This window comes from Scardinius erythrophthalmus (assembly GCF_964197995.2).
Source record: "Scardinius erythrophthalmus genome assembly, chromosome: 10".
NCBI lineage: Eukaryota > Metazoa > Chordata > Actinopteri > Cypriniformes > Leuciscidae > Scardinius > Scardinius erythrophthalmus.
Genome location: NC_138230.1, coordinates 25612382 through 25630948, shown reverse-complemented (window position 1 = coordinate 25630948; position 18567 = coordinate 25612382). Strand labels below are relative to the sequence as shown.

General features: G+C 37.0%; 1 protein-coding gene across 1 annotated transcript in view; it reads left to right on the top strand.

Moving 5' to 3' along the window:
* The window catches only part of ptprua (protein tyrosine phosphatase receptor type Ua), a 446907-nt gene that overhangs the window by 109552 nt on the left and 318788 nt on the right, over positions 1–18567 (top strand). Inside the window, exon 2 of the mRNA XM_081375841.1 lies at positions 7759–7887. Within this exon, the coding sequence (XP_081231967.1) occupies positions 7759–7887 (129 nt within the window). The remainder of the gene's footprint in view (positions 1–7758; positions 7888–18567) is intronic.

Genomic DNA, 18567 nt, shown 5'->3' with positions numbered 1-18567 from the left:
ATTAGGCTGAATTAAAATATCTAACCAAGTTCTAAAGTCAGAAAATATTTTAATTATTTTCATTCCTCAGAATTAAATGCAGCCATAAACACTGGATAGTGCACCAGAATACTGTTTAAATACTTATTTATACGATCTACTACACGCTGCCTCGGCAAACGCGAGCCGTTACAAATTGGCTTTCATCCCTCGAGAAGAAAGTCAACAGGTGCGAGGCTGAAACACCCGAAACGCACGACTGTGTGCGGCGAGTTATTTCACAATGAACAGCCTGCCAGCACCCTCAGGAGCTGACTGTAAATGCCTCGCACCCAAACAGTATTATTTCTCAGATCGCGTGTGTCCCTTTTATTGCAGACCCTTAACGCGCTGTCTCAACAAACGCGAGATTCGAGTCGTTCACAATAAATTTGGCTTTCATCTCTCGAGAAGAAAGTCAACAGGCGCGGCTGAGACACCCGAAACGCACTGTGTGCGGCGAGTTATTTCTCAATGAACACAGCCAGCACCCTTCAGGGACTAACTGCATGCCTATAGCACCCACACAGAATCTTTATTGCAAACTGCAAATAGACTCGTAATCAACGCGCGCCTCAGCAAACGCGAGATGAGCTACTAGATTCTGTATTGCAATGCAGACATTCAATCTACGCGCTGCCTCGGCAAACGCGAGATGTCAGTCATAGAATCGTATCGCAAACTGCAAAGTAGACTCGTAATCAACGCGCTGCCTCAGCAAACGCGAGATCCGAGCTACTAGATTCTGTATTGCAAAGCAGACCTTAAATCTGCGCGCTGCCTCGACAACGCGAGATCCCAGCCACAGAATCTTATTGCAAAGTACACTCATAATCAACGCGCTGCCTCGGCAAACGCGAGATCCGAGTTACTAGATTCTGTATTGAAATGCAGAGTTAACAGGACATACAACACCAAATAGGACAGAATTGTTTCACACACACAGAGCGCTTGCTGAATAGCAAAAAGCTGACATTTCTGTGTGCCGGCGTGCTTTTGTATACATCCGCTTATGCCGTCACACGCTACGTCATCACGCAACGCCAATAGGATTGGATTAGTTTTCATTCATGAATTCAGACGTGCTACGCTGAAGGGCGTTCCCCTAGTGTCGTCACCGACGCAGTTCGAGTTCCCTCGAAAGGGAACACACTGTGTGTGTGTGTGTGTGTGTGTGTGTGTGTGTGTGTGTGTGTGTGTGTGTGTGTGTGTTGTGTTTTCAAACAAGCCTCTTATGCTTACCAAGGCTGCTCACCAAACTGCAATATTGTGAATAATTATTACAATTGAATTGTAATTGCATTATGGATGTCTTTATTGTAATTTTTGATCAATTTAATGTGTCATTGCTGATTAAAAGTAGTCTCTTTTTTCTTTCTTTCTTTCTTTCTTTCTTTCTTTCTTTCTTTCTTTCTTTCTTTCTTTCTTTCTTTCTTTCTTTCTTTCTTTCTTTCTTTCTTTCTTTCTTTCTTTCTTTCTTTCTGTAACTTACAACAATGCATATATGAACTGTGGGCCATCTGAAGGTATCTAGTCACTGTTCTCCAACAGAGCTGCTCCCATCACTTTTGTGTTCTACGCATGACTTAAATGCTCCGCTCTCCACCCTGATATAAAAGCTGCTGTCGGTTAATGAAGATTTGACGGATGAACTCGCGGCTCGATTGGACTCTTGTCTTGACTTTTCAGTTGTATTGATGTACTTTGGTCACTGTCGCTGTGGTACTTGTAAGAGAATACTGATTTGACTCCTGTTGCACATACGTACAGACAGTAATCAAGACACTACTGTAAATTGCTGTTTGAATGGGATATGTCAAGGCTCACCACTAAAAAGTGCAGCAAATAACATGAATAACACATTTGTCAGGTGTATGTATATGCTATTGGTCTGGACAGTGTAGTTCAAAACAGTCAACGTAGTGACTAAAAATGAAGGCAGACACACCACAGGCAGCTTGAGATGAGCTGTGTGCTCATAATGCCTGAGAGTGGAGTAAGGCCTCTGCATTATTAAAGTAACAGATGGAAAGGTAAACAAACAAAGGGAGCATGGGCCCCGGAGCCACCCTCACCATAGCCCATACATGGGGTCTGGCACGGAGTCAGACAGCCTCTTTAGCACCTTCAGAAATCAGCCTGCTATGAGGCAATGCATTTACTAAGGTCCAAAACATACTCTATATGAAGTATGTAAAGATACAAATGCAAAGCAATTTCACACATCACTGCTTTCTGAAACAAATTTTGTAACTGGAATGAAACTGAGAACTGACCAACCAGCATTTCCTGTTCCCAATCGAAATCTGTGCCTTGAATCATTTTGAATCATATGTGATTTTTCAATCTGAATTGAATGATTAGATAATAAATAATAATATAATTTCAGATGTGGCACATAGTAACAACCAATGAATCATCTAAAAAGACACACAAACTTAGGAGTGACTGGTTTGAATCAGTCTGGTAAATCATTTTTTTACTAAATTCATCAGAGTGTTCTGTTATTGGACCATTATAATGTTTCTAATCTAGGAGGAGTGAAACCACTGTGATACTTTCACAACAGAAGAACAGAGATAGACAAAACGAGCAATAATAATCTTTGACATCATCATTTCTCACTCTTCACAGTAGTGGTGATAAAAGCTTTACAGCTCTTCTGTAATAATCATTATCTTTGCTTTTCACAGACCGAAGACTCTGATGAAAGCAGTACTGACTCTAAAGCTGTGTTTACAATGACATGAAATTCCTTCCCCGATAAAATCCTGCTCTTAAATGACTGGAGATGGCAGCTGAGGATTATAAACCAATGTAATATAAGCCTGTCTTTTCTATTTAATTTTGACAACTAAAGAAACTGAAAGACTTTCTCGAGAGCTGGTCTTGTAGCTTTGCAGAGAAACAGCGTTTAATCCTGTCGTGACTTGGATATAATTATGATTTAAGATGTCAGAGAGCTAAAATGTTTTTCTAAAACACAAAATGTTGACTGAAAACTGAAAACTTTCACAAAAAAAAAAAAAGGTTTCTGTTGGTCCTGTTCATCCCAAATTCATGTTCGTCTAAATACAACAGATGCAGTAGATAATTTTACCGTGTTCACTTGCTAATATATATGCAAAAGCCTCTAAATTTTCTTCTAAAATGAGCATTTTTATCAAGCTCGTATATTTAGTTTCAGTAATTTCACTTTAATGACAATTAATAGGTATTTTTCATTGCCATTAAAGTGAAATAACTGAACATAAACATACAAGCTTTATAAAAAATTATCATTTTAGAAGAAAATTTCAGATGGCACTTAGAGGCTTTTGCATCTGAAGTCTTCAATCATAAATAGTTCAAAAGAACGTTTATTATATATATATATATATATATATATATATATATATATATTTTTTTTTTTTTTTTTTTTTTTTTATTAAAAGTCTTAAAAGTTTTTCTTTTTTTTTCTTGCCAGATTGATCTTACTAATATAGTAGTGTAGACTCTTAGAAGGAACGATTATAAAACTTAGAGGGTTCTTTCTGGTGCTTCATATATATAACCTTTAGGGGTTCCTATCATAGGTTCATTTTGTGGATTTAGTTTTAATTAATTCATTTGTTTTCCTTTTTATGAATTAAACAGCTCGTAAACATACTTTATCTCTAGAAAAATTTAAATTACCCATATACAATCATTTAAAGGGGACATATCATGAAAATCTGACTTTTTCCATGTGCTATAATCGGTTCTTCGGTTCATCTACCAACCCAGAAAATGTGAAAAGTGACAAGCCAGTAACTTTGTTTTGGTAAGCAAGCATGTCAAAAAATAAGCCGATCAGATTTCACTCCCCTTCTGACGTAGGAAGGGGATCTTATTATAATATTACCACCCCTTAATTTGCACGTTTCCACCCATGGCGCCACCATTTGGTTTTTGGAAGCAACAACGGTGTAACCAGTTCTAACGCAATGGCAAAAGTTCGATCAAAGCATGCAAACTGTTCTGTCGTTGCTGCACAGATGAGCATAGAACAATATTTGACCAAAAAATGCCTCAGCTGTCTTATAAAGACCTCAGGGAACTGTGTAAACTTGTGTGAAAGTTAAACGTGGTGCATGCAAGTCGATGAGCTGAATCAATGTAACTCCACAGCAACTACATAAATGTATCCAATAACCATTCAGAAATGGTAGAAGCTCATGTAAAGAATCGACCCTCTTCTAAACAGGTGCAGAGAGCAGCAGCTCATTTGCATTTAAAGGGACACACACAAACGGCGTGTTTTTGCTCACACCCAAAAAGGGGCAACTTTGACAATCTTGATCTGGGGGGTATTTTGAGCTGAAATTTCACAGACACATTCTGGGGACACCATAGATTTATATTACATCTTGTGAAAAGCGGCATAATATGTCATTTTTCAACATTGTGTCAGCATTTTTCCTTAGAACCTTTCTGGCATATATGGTTCTTCAAAAATTATTTCTTTCAATATTCAAGAACCCACATGGTTCTTTATACTACGGGGCTGTTGAATGCTTAAATCTATTGAGATGTTCTTCTGTTTATGTGAGTAGTTCGTTCCAATTTCATGTGCCCGGCTATATTTCCTCTCCTGTAATGTAGCGTGAGAGCATGTTATTGTGAGAGTGCTTCTGTTTTTAGATGCTACTCTAGATGGAGTATTATTAGCTTCTGTTGAGAGCATGTTTTCCAACAGACAAACATAGGATTGGGTCACCTCTCACTGGTGATGAGTCTATTACGTGAGTTTCATGTTTCGTCTCAGTGTCTCTAGTGATGTTGATGTTTGGCAGGTGACGGCAATCTACCTGACCCGTCTTTACCTCAGCGTCCTCCAAGCTTAGAGCTAATTGAGCCGAAACACACACCTCCACTTACACACAGAGCCGAGGAAACCAGAGTTATTAGATGCAATTAAGGGAAACAAAAAGCACAGAAAAGCTTTTAGCTGGAGTCTGAGTTCAGGTGTGGTACTCAATAATTTTTGCCTGAGATAATTCCACATCACTACATTCACAGGCGAGAGCGTCTTTTCGTTTGCACCATTAGTTTTAGTGCGAGTGATTAGCCTTTCTTCACACTACATACGATTCCAATTGGTTTTCCATATCCAATTTTCAGGGCTGACTGTCCGCACTGTTATTTTACAAGTAATAAAACCCAAACAGATCCATTTGTTTAGACAGTGTAATCAATGTCCAATAATATACGAAAATGGCTATTGCATATCCTTTCCTCAAAACCGTTACAGTAACTCATTCACTGTTAAAGTTCCCCATTAGTCAATCATTTTATCCCTTAAAACTCATCTTTGATCCAAAATGACATATTTAAGCATTTTTTTCCTTGTATTTTTTTTTATTCATGCCTCATTTACACCCTTGCCTCATTTAGTATATGCGGTTCTATGAATATGCAAATTAGCCCCGCCTCCACTCACGCTCACACCAGCTCAGAGATTCGCACTCGTTGACGATCACACGTTGATGTAGTTTGTGACGTCAGAAAAACCAGCGTTTTTGAGACTGTCTTTGGTTCACTGCAGTTTTCAGGAGGAAATACTGGTGTTGACTTATGAATTTGCACATGGTCTTAAACCATTTTAAAAAACACCACATAGACATTTAGACAACATTAAAAGCTTGATTTTCACCACTGGAGGACTTTAAATGCCACATGAGAACATTAATGAGTGAATTTGAGCATATTTGTATACTTTTATATGATATTACAGTCACATCCCAACCCAAACCAATTAGAAAAACGTTCTAAAAGCGCAGTCAGTATTATCTGTAACAGATGAACGTGAATTTGGCAATGTTTTATTACGTTTGTTTTTGTACATATCATGGCAATTTTCAAATGAAATGTCCGGTGAATGGTGTTTAATGCTCAATCGCATTTGAAAATAAAGTAAGCTTGATTGAGTTTTTTGTCAGAAAAAAAAATAATAAAAAAATGCAGCTGGTTATGTGATGCAGATGTCAAAATGTTTCACAAATCGTGTAGTACGGTAAAAGTGCTTTGAAGTCATATTGTGCAAGGAACTGTGTGAAAAGAAATAAAACCTGTTGGTGTTTTACTGACACTAATGTTCATTTCAGTGACCCTGGCTCAACTGGTAACCGGCTTAAAAGAACGATTCGTACAGGAATCAAACACCACTGTTCATTTCAGTGACCCTGGCTCAACTGGTAACCGGCTTAAAAGAACGATTCGTACAGGAATCAAACACCACTACTGGAAACTGCTAGCCTGACAAGCCAGACCCACATCAAGATGTTGGGTCTGGGAACACACCATTGGCAGGGCTCAATCCGAGGTGTGGGATAAATGGCTGTCTTTCAAATTCCCTCTGCACGCAATAGGATATCGCTACAACCAACCAGAGCGTTTTACCACCAGCGGAGGTAGTTGATAGATTAAAATTTTGCCGTATCCGGTTGGCAAAACTCCGAACACATCTTCCTTTTTTAAGAATGACTTCAGTGCCGTTCTTTGTTCTTTTCTCAAAGAAAAGCTTAACTCCAAGTCTTCCAGAGTCGCGGCCAAAGCCGATTCGAAAGACTGCTTTTCGCCAGCAGCAGCAGCCATCTTCTTTGTTTTCAAGTAGCAGGGAATTCACACCCGTCACAACTCTGTCGTCATTATGTTAAGCCCGCCCACTGACTCTATGCACGATGTACAGTAATTGGCCTGACTAGAGTTTGATTTTTCCAGCTCGCAAGCCAATGGAGAGTTGCTAGACGACACTTAAAATTTAAAATTTATATATAAAATTTGCTGCCGCTAGGGTGCGTCTAGATTTCTAGGCTAGGAAACTGCAGTGAATTCAAAGTAGGTTTATATAAGAGTTTTGCAAAAATGTAGAGATAAATGCATGTTTTTTCAACGACCCTTTGTTGAAAAAATCCCCAATATATATTTTTTCTCTCAGATTTGAGTCAGATATGGCAAAAAAATATATAATTTGTTTTCTGCCTGTCTAAACAGAGTCTTTCTTCTCAGTGAAAGAAACAAGAGTCCTGAAAGATTACAGCTACAAAGTGAACCATAGTTTTGTGCGGAATATTTAATTACTCGAATGCAACAGCCCTGAGGTTCCACTACAAAGCTAGCAAACTCACAAGTTATTTACATAAATGCATCATCTGCCTAAAGCAACAATCTTCCCACTGTTCTCATAAAAAGTTTTCAGAGTGTGATCAAAAATGTAGAGCTTTTGGTTATTTGTTGTTTAAAGAGGTCATAATCGACTCTTTTTAAATCATTTTGCTTTCCTCCCTGAAGACCTATTATGATGTTGGTCAGGTTTTGTTGCACTAAAAACAGCTGCAATTTAGTATAACATGAGAATTTGTCAACCTCTACCTGGCCCTTGCAATTGCAGTAAGTTTTTGCTACTGAACCTTTAAGAGCTCTTAATTCAATTCAATTCAGTTATGATTGACTGACCTCTTTGCATTTGAAATTAATAACTGTCACACTGGGTGTCGCCATATACACATGAAACCATTGTTAAAATGTGAAGTTCAACTTCAAGTAGAGACTAGAGAAGACTTATGTTGCACTTTCCCAAGTAGGAAATAATGTTGAAATGTATATGACTTTTCAGAATGTTTCAAAACATCAGTTATACTGACTTACAAATGCAAAACGCAATGCAAATTGATCATCTAGATATGTTTTTTTCTAAAAATGTGTTATTTCTCTCTCTAGCTGGCTGCACGTTTGAGGAAGACTCCGACCCCAGCCTCTGTGAATACAGACAGGCACAGGAAGATGATTTTGATTGGCAGCTTGTACGGACCTATAGCTGGCCGCACATGACCTCTGACCTTATTCGAGGTGAGTTGCGTTTTGTGTGTGTGTGTGTTGTAATAAACGCTTGAATGTACTCTCATAGTTTTCCATGTTTATTTGTATGTGAAATGGCTGAGTAAAACCTAAGAAAGCAATGCATGCATCCCTAACGGATAAAGCAATCCCAGAATACATTGTGACACGCTCAGTAAAAATCAAGAGAAATCTCATTTATATCATTTGTACATCAACAAAAATAGCTAGACTAATGTCCAACTAAAATGTTTCAGAAAAATGTTCCATAACGTTATTTAAGACCAGGGCTGCGTTTCCCAAAAGCATCGTAAGCCTAAGAAGTTCGTAAAAACGATCGTACGACTGATCTTAATATTATGGTCTGTTTCCCAAAAGCATCGTAACTTAAGTAGCACTTGAAAATCTTCGTAGAACTATGAGTGCTCTGGAGTTATCGTAAATCCCCAAGTGCATCGAAAGAAGATTTATGAGGTCACCTGCAGGACAGCTGGCAGATTACACTTTTATCTAAATTTAAAGGTACCGTATGTAGGATTGTGGACAAAACTGGTACTGCAATCACTTTAAAAATACTGTAGAGCCGTGTATCCCCTCCCCCTCCCCCCTGACTCGAGGTTGCCAGATAAGCTGCAGGATTCAGCAGAAACGTAGGCTGCTTCAATGAGCTTCCAATGGCAAGTGATGACGAGACGTACACAGTAAGTTTTTTTTTTTCTGTTAATTGTGTTTATGCTTTATGAGAGATATTTTGATGAGTAATTACTTATTTTAAAAAATTACTAATTGTTGAGGTGCTGGGGCCATAATAGCTGAAGAGATAAGCGTTTTTGATTTGATATTTAATTTGATTTGATTTCTTTATTTTGAACATATAAATACAATTACAATTCAAAAAAAATCTGAGAAAAAAAAAGGATAATAGTAAAAGAAAACAAAAAAACATATAGACTTAAACAACAAAATAATACTTCCTTATTTTTCAATACGAAAAAAAAACACCTTGATTTACAAGTGCTAAAGTTTTTGTCATATTATAGGCTAAAAACAGAATAAACATTTGCCACAGAAATTATAACACGGGACAAATTCAATATCACCAATGGCTATCACAGGGTTGTTTTCAGTCCCATCAGAAAATATTGTTAGAGTAACTAAATTACATTAGCAATGGTCATACAGGTCAACTTGCAGCATGTGTAACTTAGTCCACGATATACGTGAAGAACGAATGACGAATATTTTTTTCTGAGGTAAAGTTAGGCTTGTCTCAATTACGTTTCAAATTGCCATAATGGTCGTGCTAATGTTTTCATCAGCGTCTCAGCATAATGACAGAGAAACGGGCTCCTATAATGCATTGCAAATGCATACGTCCATGTGAGCTAACGTTACGTTGCTTGAACACGCATAACTTTGTTCGACTGTCATGAATATATGAAATGTCCATTGACATCCAGTACAAGTTAGCCAAGCATAGATGAATCTTACCTGTCTAGGAGAAAATTAGCAACGTTGGCGTCTGTGTTCAAATTCTTCTCCGTTTTCAGCCGTCTCCATCTTTCAAAAGCATCTCCTATACAAATTCTGGTTTTATTTCGGACTTTGTCACAACGAATTTCTGAATTATAACGAGGTCTTTTTGATTTAGTAACGTTAGACATTTTTATCCGACTAGAGTTAGGGTAGGTTAGGTTAGAGCAAAGCTGGCAACCCGGATCCCGAAACACTACTGACTTCGTGATTGGTAGATAGGTGGAGGGAGGCGCTCAGGCCAAAACACAAAATGACAACATCAACATCAGTTGAGGGCTGCAAGTCCACTTTTTAAATGACAATATCCTAGCCATACTACTGTTGTCAGTGATATAAGTATTTGAAATGAACATGATTTCTTAATGTCTAGTGACACATCAGGGCAATTTTATGATTAATTGAAATAGATTTCTTACATACAGCTCCTTTAACAGATTACACTGCAAAAAAAATCTGTCAATGACTTGCTGACGTGCACGAAAACCAGCCATGTATTGTTCATTTCTTGCAGACCACCTTCCCTGATCTTTGAACACCCCGGGTTGCAGTTAGTTTGCAATGTCCACCCAGATGTTTTGTTTTTCCTTATTTGTATGGTGTGCTTTAAATCTGTTAAAAATAACATCTTTGTTTCGCTCTATCTCCTCTAAAATTTGGCCTACATTAATTTCATCTTTTAAGAAAAGGTATCTTTTCTTGTTTGTTTTTTTGTTCATACATTTTATCAGTAGGCTATCTCCGCCTGAATGTAGACTTTAGACTTGTCTTGATTGCTAATCCACAGATGACGATTATTAGGTTAAACCTAATAATTAAGGCTAAACGTTCAGAATACGATTCCATATAAGGTTATATTTCAGCACATCGCGAATGGACAGCGACTCTTAAGTAGCACGTAGAGCATGTTCTCGCGCGTTCATGTTAAGTGCATTTTTGGGAAACGCTCGTGGAATTGCTGCGAGCGTTCGTAACCTTGCACATAGAGAGCGTTCTTAAGAGCTAAGATACATCGTTATCGGGAAACCCGGCCCAGATCATTTTGAACTAACTTTTCTTAATGTTACTGACCCTTGCCAGAATGTTAGCCAAAGTTCTGAGCATGTTCCCTGTTTACTGGATTTGCGTATGAATGTAAAGTTTCTAAGAGGAACACAATAGTTTTGCCAGAGAATGCAAATGTTTTGTGAGCGAATTTAAAGTCCCATTAGGTGTTCCGTAGCTAAGTACTTTTGTGCTAGTGTGTCACGTTTTTTAGCTTAGCAACATGTTAACTCTAAACTCTATTGGAATAAATACAATAGAGTTGCGTGAGGTTGCCTTCTGCCTATTGTATTTTAAAACAGTCACCTATGAGTTTCAATGATGGTTAGGATGTCTAACCTTCTAAGCTTTTGTAGCCCTCTAATAGCTTAGGTTTTGGAACAAAGCTGAAATAAACATGCAAAGTTAAGTGTCTTTGTTCTTTAAACTTCTCATTGTAATTTACAGGAAGTGAGTATGTTCCTTAGAGAAAATGCAAACCTCTTTTTATTCTGACCACAAGCATGGAGTGTGTCATGACAACTCGTGGTGTTTTTGTTCAATGTCAAAAGTACACTGTGTCCTTCCAATTATAAATCTGCTTTTATTTGCTGTTCAGGTAAGAGTTGTGTATTAACATGCTTAGAGTTTAGATGGTTTCAGCGATAATTTTACAACTCCACGATGTGCATGGGGAGCTACAGAAACATGTGGGGCTTTTTCGTGCTCTAATTATGGTTATCAAGTCTAAATTAATTAAGTAATTTGTTTGCTGTTAGAATATGGATGCTCTTGTATGCATTATGTGTTTTTATTATGAGTGCTCTCACAGACAGTTGTACTTTGTAATGTTTGTTTTCATCAATGTGGTCAGTATCCATGAATCAGTAGCAGACATTTTTCTATACTGTTTGTACCAAGGTAGCAATATGTCCATGTGGACTTTCCTTTCACTGACTCATCCACTGATACCAATTAATACTAGCCTACTACTACTACTACTACTACTACTACTACTACTACTACTACTACTTCTACCCCTAACCCTAATAATAATATTTTTATATATAATGTGATTTTCTTACACTTTAACATGCCACAAGATATGAGATTAAAGTAGTTCAGCCAAAAATTTAATTCTGTCATCATTTACTCACCCTCATGTTGTTCCAAACCTGAATGCATTTATGTCAGGACCACAATCGTCAAATACGATTGACAAATAGCATATAGTTAGGATTGTCCGTATAGTTCTGTTCTGGGCAAGAACTCCCTGCGCATCCATGCAGCCTAGCATGGATAAGAGCAGGGAGAGCAGCGATAATCCCCCTTAGGGTAAACAGAACAGAACCAACATGAATGTATTGCAGATATCATTAATTAATAAAGATTTTAATGTACAACATCATTTGAGTATTTATTCTGATTCACAGGGCAATCAGAATGCCAAATACTGACTGCACGAGAGGAGGAGCTGGGGATGGAAGTGGGTAATTAGCTCCTGATAAACGCGATAGCTGCTCATAATACTGAAGGAGCTTATATGTTTATGGTGATAGGCATCGTATTCCTATAGGTAGACGTTTATCAGCTGAGAGTCAGCTGATGCGAGCTTGACTAACGTGACCTGCCAGAACTGACGCTACGCTTAATTTCTTGCTTCTGCTGTTCTAGTTCCCATTGACTTCCGTTGTATTGTTGTCCAATGGGAACTGAATCTCTGTAGTTACTAACATTCTTAAAATGATAGAAGAAAGAAAGTCATATAGGTTTGGAATGACATGAGGGTGAGTAAATTATTTCATTTCATCTTTTGGGTGGACTATCCATTTAACTGATTAAAGCAAAATTGTGAGCAACATTAAACACAATTAATTACAGACACCAAAAAATTTTCTGATGCTAGACTTGTTTAGTTGTTATGAAAAAACTAATTAACATTAATTTGTACATTTTTTAATTCATTGGATTGTTCAAAAATCACCACATGATAATTATTATAAACCATTTGAAAGCAAAAACAATTAACTATACTGTGATGCAAAGTATCATAATTGTGATCTAATACTACTCATACAGTGATATAAAATGTCCACTACCCTGGATCCATAGTGGCACGTGATGTTGTTAACTGGACATAAGAGGCTTGAAGACACTTTGTGTTGACATTTCTTTGAGTGGCTGTCTAATACTGCACTTATCTGGAGGGTTAAATTCTATCAAAGCTGCTAAAGACACTTCAATTGAGACAACAGCTTAGTTTATTGGGTGCTATTTGCTCAATATTATTGATCCATACTGGGGTATGTTCAGCATGTCAATGAAGTGGAACTGAGAAACAGTGACGAGTGTAATGCAGGTCTAACAGAAAATATAAGCTCTGTAGAATACTGATGTTTCTGTGAAAAGTCTATTAATCTTTTGCATTTCAAGTTTTCACACTCTTCAAATCGCTTTTCACATTTTGCCTTAAAAGTTGCACTTTGACAATTATGTCTTGTTTTACACCTATTACATATAGGAAGTAATAGTACTAGTTCTCTTTTTAGGGAACTCCACGCTGCATCGAATAACGTGGAACCTGGAGTCTGAGGCATGTGTGAAACAAATCCATTGTAGGTGCGTTCACCAGCGCGCTGCAAAAGCGCACAAGAATTGCGCAAGCTGTTCCTATCGTGTCACTGATTAGAAAATCCCTTTTAAATTCTATTGAGAATAGTAAAACGCTACGGAGAAAGTCAAACATGATCTAAAAACAGCAACTAAAAAGACTGATGAAAAGAGGGGAAAACATCCTGCACCAGCATAAATTAGAAAGCTTTTTAAACTACTCATGACCACCTTTACTAGAATTTATCACATTCTGTTGTATTTATTGTGAAATTTTGACTAACTTCCATCTTCCATCCACCATAGATAATTTTTCAAATTGCTTATCTGATCTGTCTCAGCTGCTCAGTGAACCCAAACAAACAGATGAACTAGAGGAATTAACTAGCACTAGGAGTACCATTCTCTCTGGAAAATTGGATATTGTTGCACCTATTAGATTAAAAAAGGTCAGAGAGAAAAGTAAAGCACCATGGTACAACAATACTACACATGTTCTAAAGAGAAAAACCCGTAATTTAGAGCGTAAATGGAAACAAACTAATTTAGAGGTCTTTAGAATCGCATGGAAAGACAGTATGTCACGTTATAAAAAGGCCCTAAAAGCAGCCAGGGCTGAGCACCTCCACAAACTAATAGAAAACAACCAAAACAATCCTAGGTTTTTATTTAACACCGTGGCTAGACTAACAAATAAACAGACGTCACCTGAACAAAATATCCTGTTACAGTTTAGTAGTAATGATTTCATGAACTTCTTCACTGAGAAAATAGAAAGCATCAGAACCACAATTGTAGACGTTCAATCCTCAATTGCGCCTTATAATTTAGCCTCAATTATCACCCCGCAAGAACAATTACAGTGCTTTACAACTATAGAACAAAAAGAGTTAAATAAACTTATCACCTCATCTAAAACAACAACATGTTTATTAGATCCTATACCAACTAAACTACTGAAATAAGTGTTATCTGTAGTGGAAGAGCCTCTCCTCAATATTATTAACTCATCTTTAACTTTAGGTCATGTTCCAAGAGCATTTAAACTGGCAGTTATAAAACCTCTCATTAAGAAACCACAATTAGACCCACATAATCTAGCAAATTATAGACCCATATCAAATCTTCCTTTTATGTCTAAAATACTAGAAAAAGTTGTGTCCGCCCAACTGGGCTCTTTCTTGCAAGAAAATGACATCTATGAAAAGTTTCAGGAGGATGTCCTGTTACTTTATCATCTACAGTAAAAGACCTGGGTGTTATATTAGACTGCAACCTGTATTTTGATAATCATATTTCATATGTTACAAGAACAGCCTTTTTCCACCTTAGAAACATTGCTAAGCTACGTAACATGCTATCAGTTTCTGATGCAGAAAAGTTAGTTCATGCATTCATGACCTCGAGACTAGATTACTGTAATGCTTTATTAGCTGGTTGTCCTGCATCCTCAATAAACAAGCTACAGTTAGTCCAAAATGCCGCCGCTAGAGTTCTTACTAGATCAAGAAAATATGATCATATAACACCAATTTTAATATCACTACATTGGTTACCTATAAAGTCCCGTATTAACTACAAGGTATTGCTACTGACTTATAAAGCCCTAAACGGCTTAGCTCCAGTCTATTTAACGGATCTTCTATCGCCCTATAATCCATCGCGCTCTTTAAGATCACTAAATTCGAGGCTTTTGGTCATACCTAGGATATCCAGATCCACCAAAGGAGGGAGCATTTTCACATTTAGCTCCAAAACTCTGGAATAGCCTTCCTGATACTATTCGTTGCTCAGACTCGCTCTCCCAGTTTAAAACTAGATTAAAGACGTATCTCTTCAGCCAGGCATTTATATAATATTTTTAATCTTACAGTTAAATCCGGTCTCTAGTTCATAAACGCCAGAGGAGAACTGGCCCCCGACTGAGCCTGGGTTCTCCCAAGGTTTTTTTTTTCTCCATTAGGTTACCTGATGGAGTTTTTCAGTTCCTTGCCACTGTTGCCTTTGGCTTGCTCAGTTGTGGATATTTGGGGAAATTTAATTTAATTAAATTAATCAATCAACAATACTATTGATCAGCATTACCAAACATGGACGTTTTCCACTAGAAACAAACATTGATGTATTATTTTAATTTAATACTGTGAAGCTGCTTTGATACAACCTGTGTTGTGAAAAGCACTATATAAATAAACTTGACTTGATTTGACTTGACTTAACTTGTTGTAGTAATAGATAATTTTCACCAAAGATTTATATTTGGCCACAACTGTGGCATGTTGTAGCTATTGTTTATAACTGTGTAGGTTGCTATTTTTCATAACAAATGCTATTGATAAAAAAAGAAAGAAAAAAAAAGTTAACATTGACCTAAGCATGGTAATTAGGGACCATCAATGGTCTTAATCAATCAATTATATCGTTATTGTAACAAATGCTATAGATAAACAATTACAAGAACTATGTTACTTTTTAATAAGGCCAAGTACAAGTTAAGCCCTATTCGGACGGGATTAACTTTACAAGGGTAGATGTAGTAATGTAATTTTACCACAGGACGTCTGTAATATTTATGGCAAATTCGCACGGGATAAGATATCTCAGTAAAACTAGCAGAAGTGGGAGGGGTAACTCGATTTGCGCATCACCGTCACCCTTCTGTTGTCATGTGCGTATTACGTTGCTTCTTGATATCACATGCGCAAACACATATAACCTATTATGTCTGGTCGAATGATGTATTAATTAACTTCAGATTGGATTGTGTATAGGCACTTACCTAACGCTAAAAGATATTTTGTGCGTCTAACAAGTGCTTTTGATCTTCTTTCTGATCTGAATGGTGTGTGGAAAAGTTTTGCCACAGACTTGTCCCAGCGTCTAGAACGCAACTGAATGCTTTTTCAAGCGTCTCCATACTTGAAAAAACACAGAAAACTACTTTTAAACAGTAAATGACAAAATATTTACGTACATACATGTATGTACAGCGGGTCTATTCACACGGGATTAGTATTACCTTAGGTAATTTTTCCGGACCTTTTTACTGAAGGTAAAAGTCACAGTAAGCTTTACTGACATTGTCCGTAAAGATTACTGAGATGGCACATTCGGACAGGACTAAAGCTCTGGTGATTATTACTTTACCCCACCTCTCCATGTTAAACTAGTCCCGTATGAATCGAGCTTTAGAAAGAGCTTTTAAGTCTGGACCTGCTTGAATTATTGATTAATGAACTGTATTCCCCATGTGTATAATGTATTTACCAATTTAGGGTGTTTCCCTGATAAAAGAACACTGTTAAAGGGATAATTCACCCAAAAATTATTATGTCGTTCCAAACAACCCATAGAGTACATTAAATATGGTAAATGGAAGTGCTTGCATGAGATATGAGAACGTGTCACACAAGCAGGTTTGTACTTCCGCAAGAACCAGTGAGGTTTTGTTCTTGTGCGTCAAGCAAGTACGCTCAAGCTTCCATTTACCATATTTGATTTGCTCTATGTATGTGCATCGATCAATGTTTATATGTGAAAAAAAGTTTCATCATATAAAGTGACCGTGCCTCTTCTATGGAAGCTTGTTTCCGCCACAGAATAAACAATAAAAAAGTTTATCACAAAAAAAGTTTACCTCACAAAAAGTTTATCTTATTCTGAAAAAAATAAAGTCAGAATTGCAATATGTAAACTTACAATTGTGAGATAAAAAGTTTCAATTATGTTTTAAAATGTTTTATTCTGTGGCGGATTTAAGCTTCCATACTCTTCAGAAGACATGGATTAAACCACTTGATTTATATGGATTACTTTTATGATGTATTTATAAACTTTTATAAACTTTTTGAAGCTTTTCCAGAGCTTTTTGAAAATTTGGTGAAAAATGTGTTTATGTTATTACATGAAATAAAAGTCCACTGACAAGTTACATTTAAGTTTTTCAAAATATTAAAGGTATTGACTGAAACCTATAAACTGAGTAAAAGGAAGTTCATTTAGTTTCAACTGGTGTTGCTGAATTCCAGTGACGTGTGACAGCATGTCCTTGATCTTTAAGTCAACTTTATGCAAATTAACAGGGTATACAGACAGTGTTCTGATGACTCATAAAGTAAAAACCGCATTTGAGGAGGAACACCTGCTAACATACAGCACATAAACTCCTGAATGATCTTCAGAAATTGAATGCCTTTATGATTTAAGTGAAGAATGCAAGTTGAAGTAATACATTCTGTTTATTAAGAGCACCTCTTTGTTTACCCGCCAAAATACTAGATCATTAAAACTAGTGTCGGGTTTTCAGTTTTCTTTTTGTTTGACTTCAAACAGACGGGTGGTGCCCTGATCTTTCCACTGCCCCCTGCTGCAAGAACGTCAACCCTTCTCTAAAACTTTGACATGCCGCCTTTGAAGATCAGGTGCAAAAAAGCAAAAAAATCTTAGCTAGCACTGCAGAAATTGCTCTTTGCATTTAAATGGCACATTAGCACGGGCCAATTTTCCCCTTGTTTCCTGACGAGATTGAGATGCTCATTTGTGTTGATGCGGGGAAGCAATGCTGTCTTTGATGTCAAGGTGTAATAAGACAAGCTTTCTGCCTATCGGCTTGTTGCTTTGCTCTTTTCTACCGCTCTTCGTGCTGCTTTGTAGTGTGTTGATTAGAGGAATGGATTGAATATATTATTGGAATAAGAGGCAGAGTTAATAAGCTTTAATGGCAGGTTTGTTCTTGCATCAGAATGAGAAAACTTTTACCTGTCCGGAGTCATGCTGTGGAATCTCAGGAACTCTGGTAGAATATTTGACAAAGATTTATTCTGGCACTTTCAGTTTAACTGGTGCAGCAAACTCTTGATTACTGATTTCAGGTCAACAAGTTGCTAAATGAGCTTGATTTGCAGCATTTTTCAAAATGAACTAAGCCTACAATATTAATTGTAATAATATATTAACTCTAATACAAAAGAGTTAATATATAATATACGGAATGAAAACAATATATAAAAGTAATGCTTTCATTAACTGTTGATTTGCTGTGAGTTTGCATGCTTAAATGCAAGAGATTATAAAAGTATGAGTTTACGTTGTAATTACAAGTTCTACAAGCACATGAAAGCTTTTTACAGTTCAGAATTGTTACGGTAATTATGACATGGCATAACGCACCTTTAAATGATAGGGAGGAAATATTATGTCACTGATTTTGAAAGCAAAGTCAAAGTTTCTTGGAGGAACAAGATGCTTTTGCAAGAGAACACAGAAGTTTTGTGTTTCCCTGAGAACATTTCTGTGGAACTTTGGGGACTTTTGTGTCTCCTCCCTTCTCATACTATGTCCACCATCACCAACATGAGAACACAAAACTTTTACAAGAGAACGCAACCATTTCTCTAGTCATTCTCCCAGTTCCATGAAAGCAACAATTAAGAAGTTGGTAATTTCAAGCAAGACCGCATTACTGAGATTTTAGCATGAGCTGGAAGGCTGAGGAGAAGCCAAAAAAAAAATGCAGCACTCACTTCT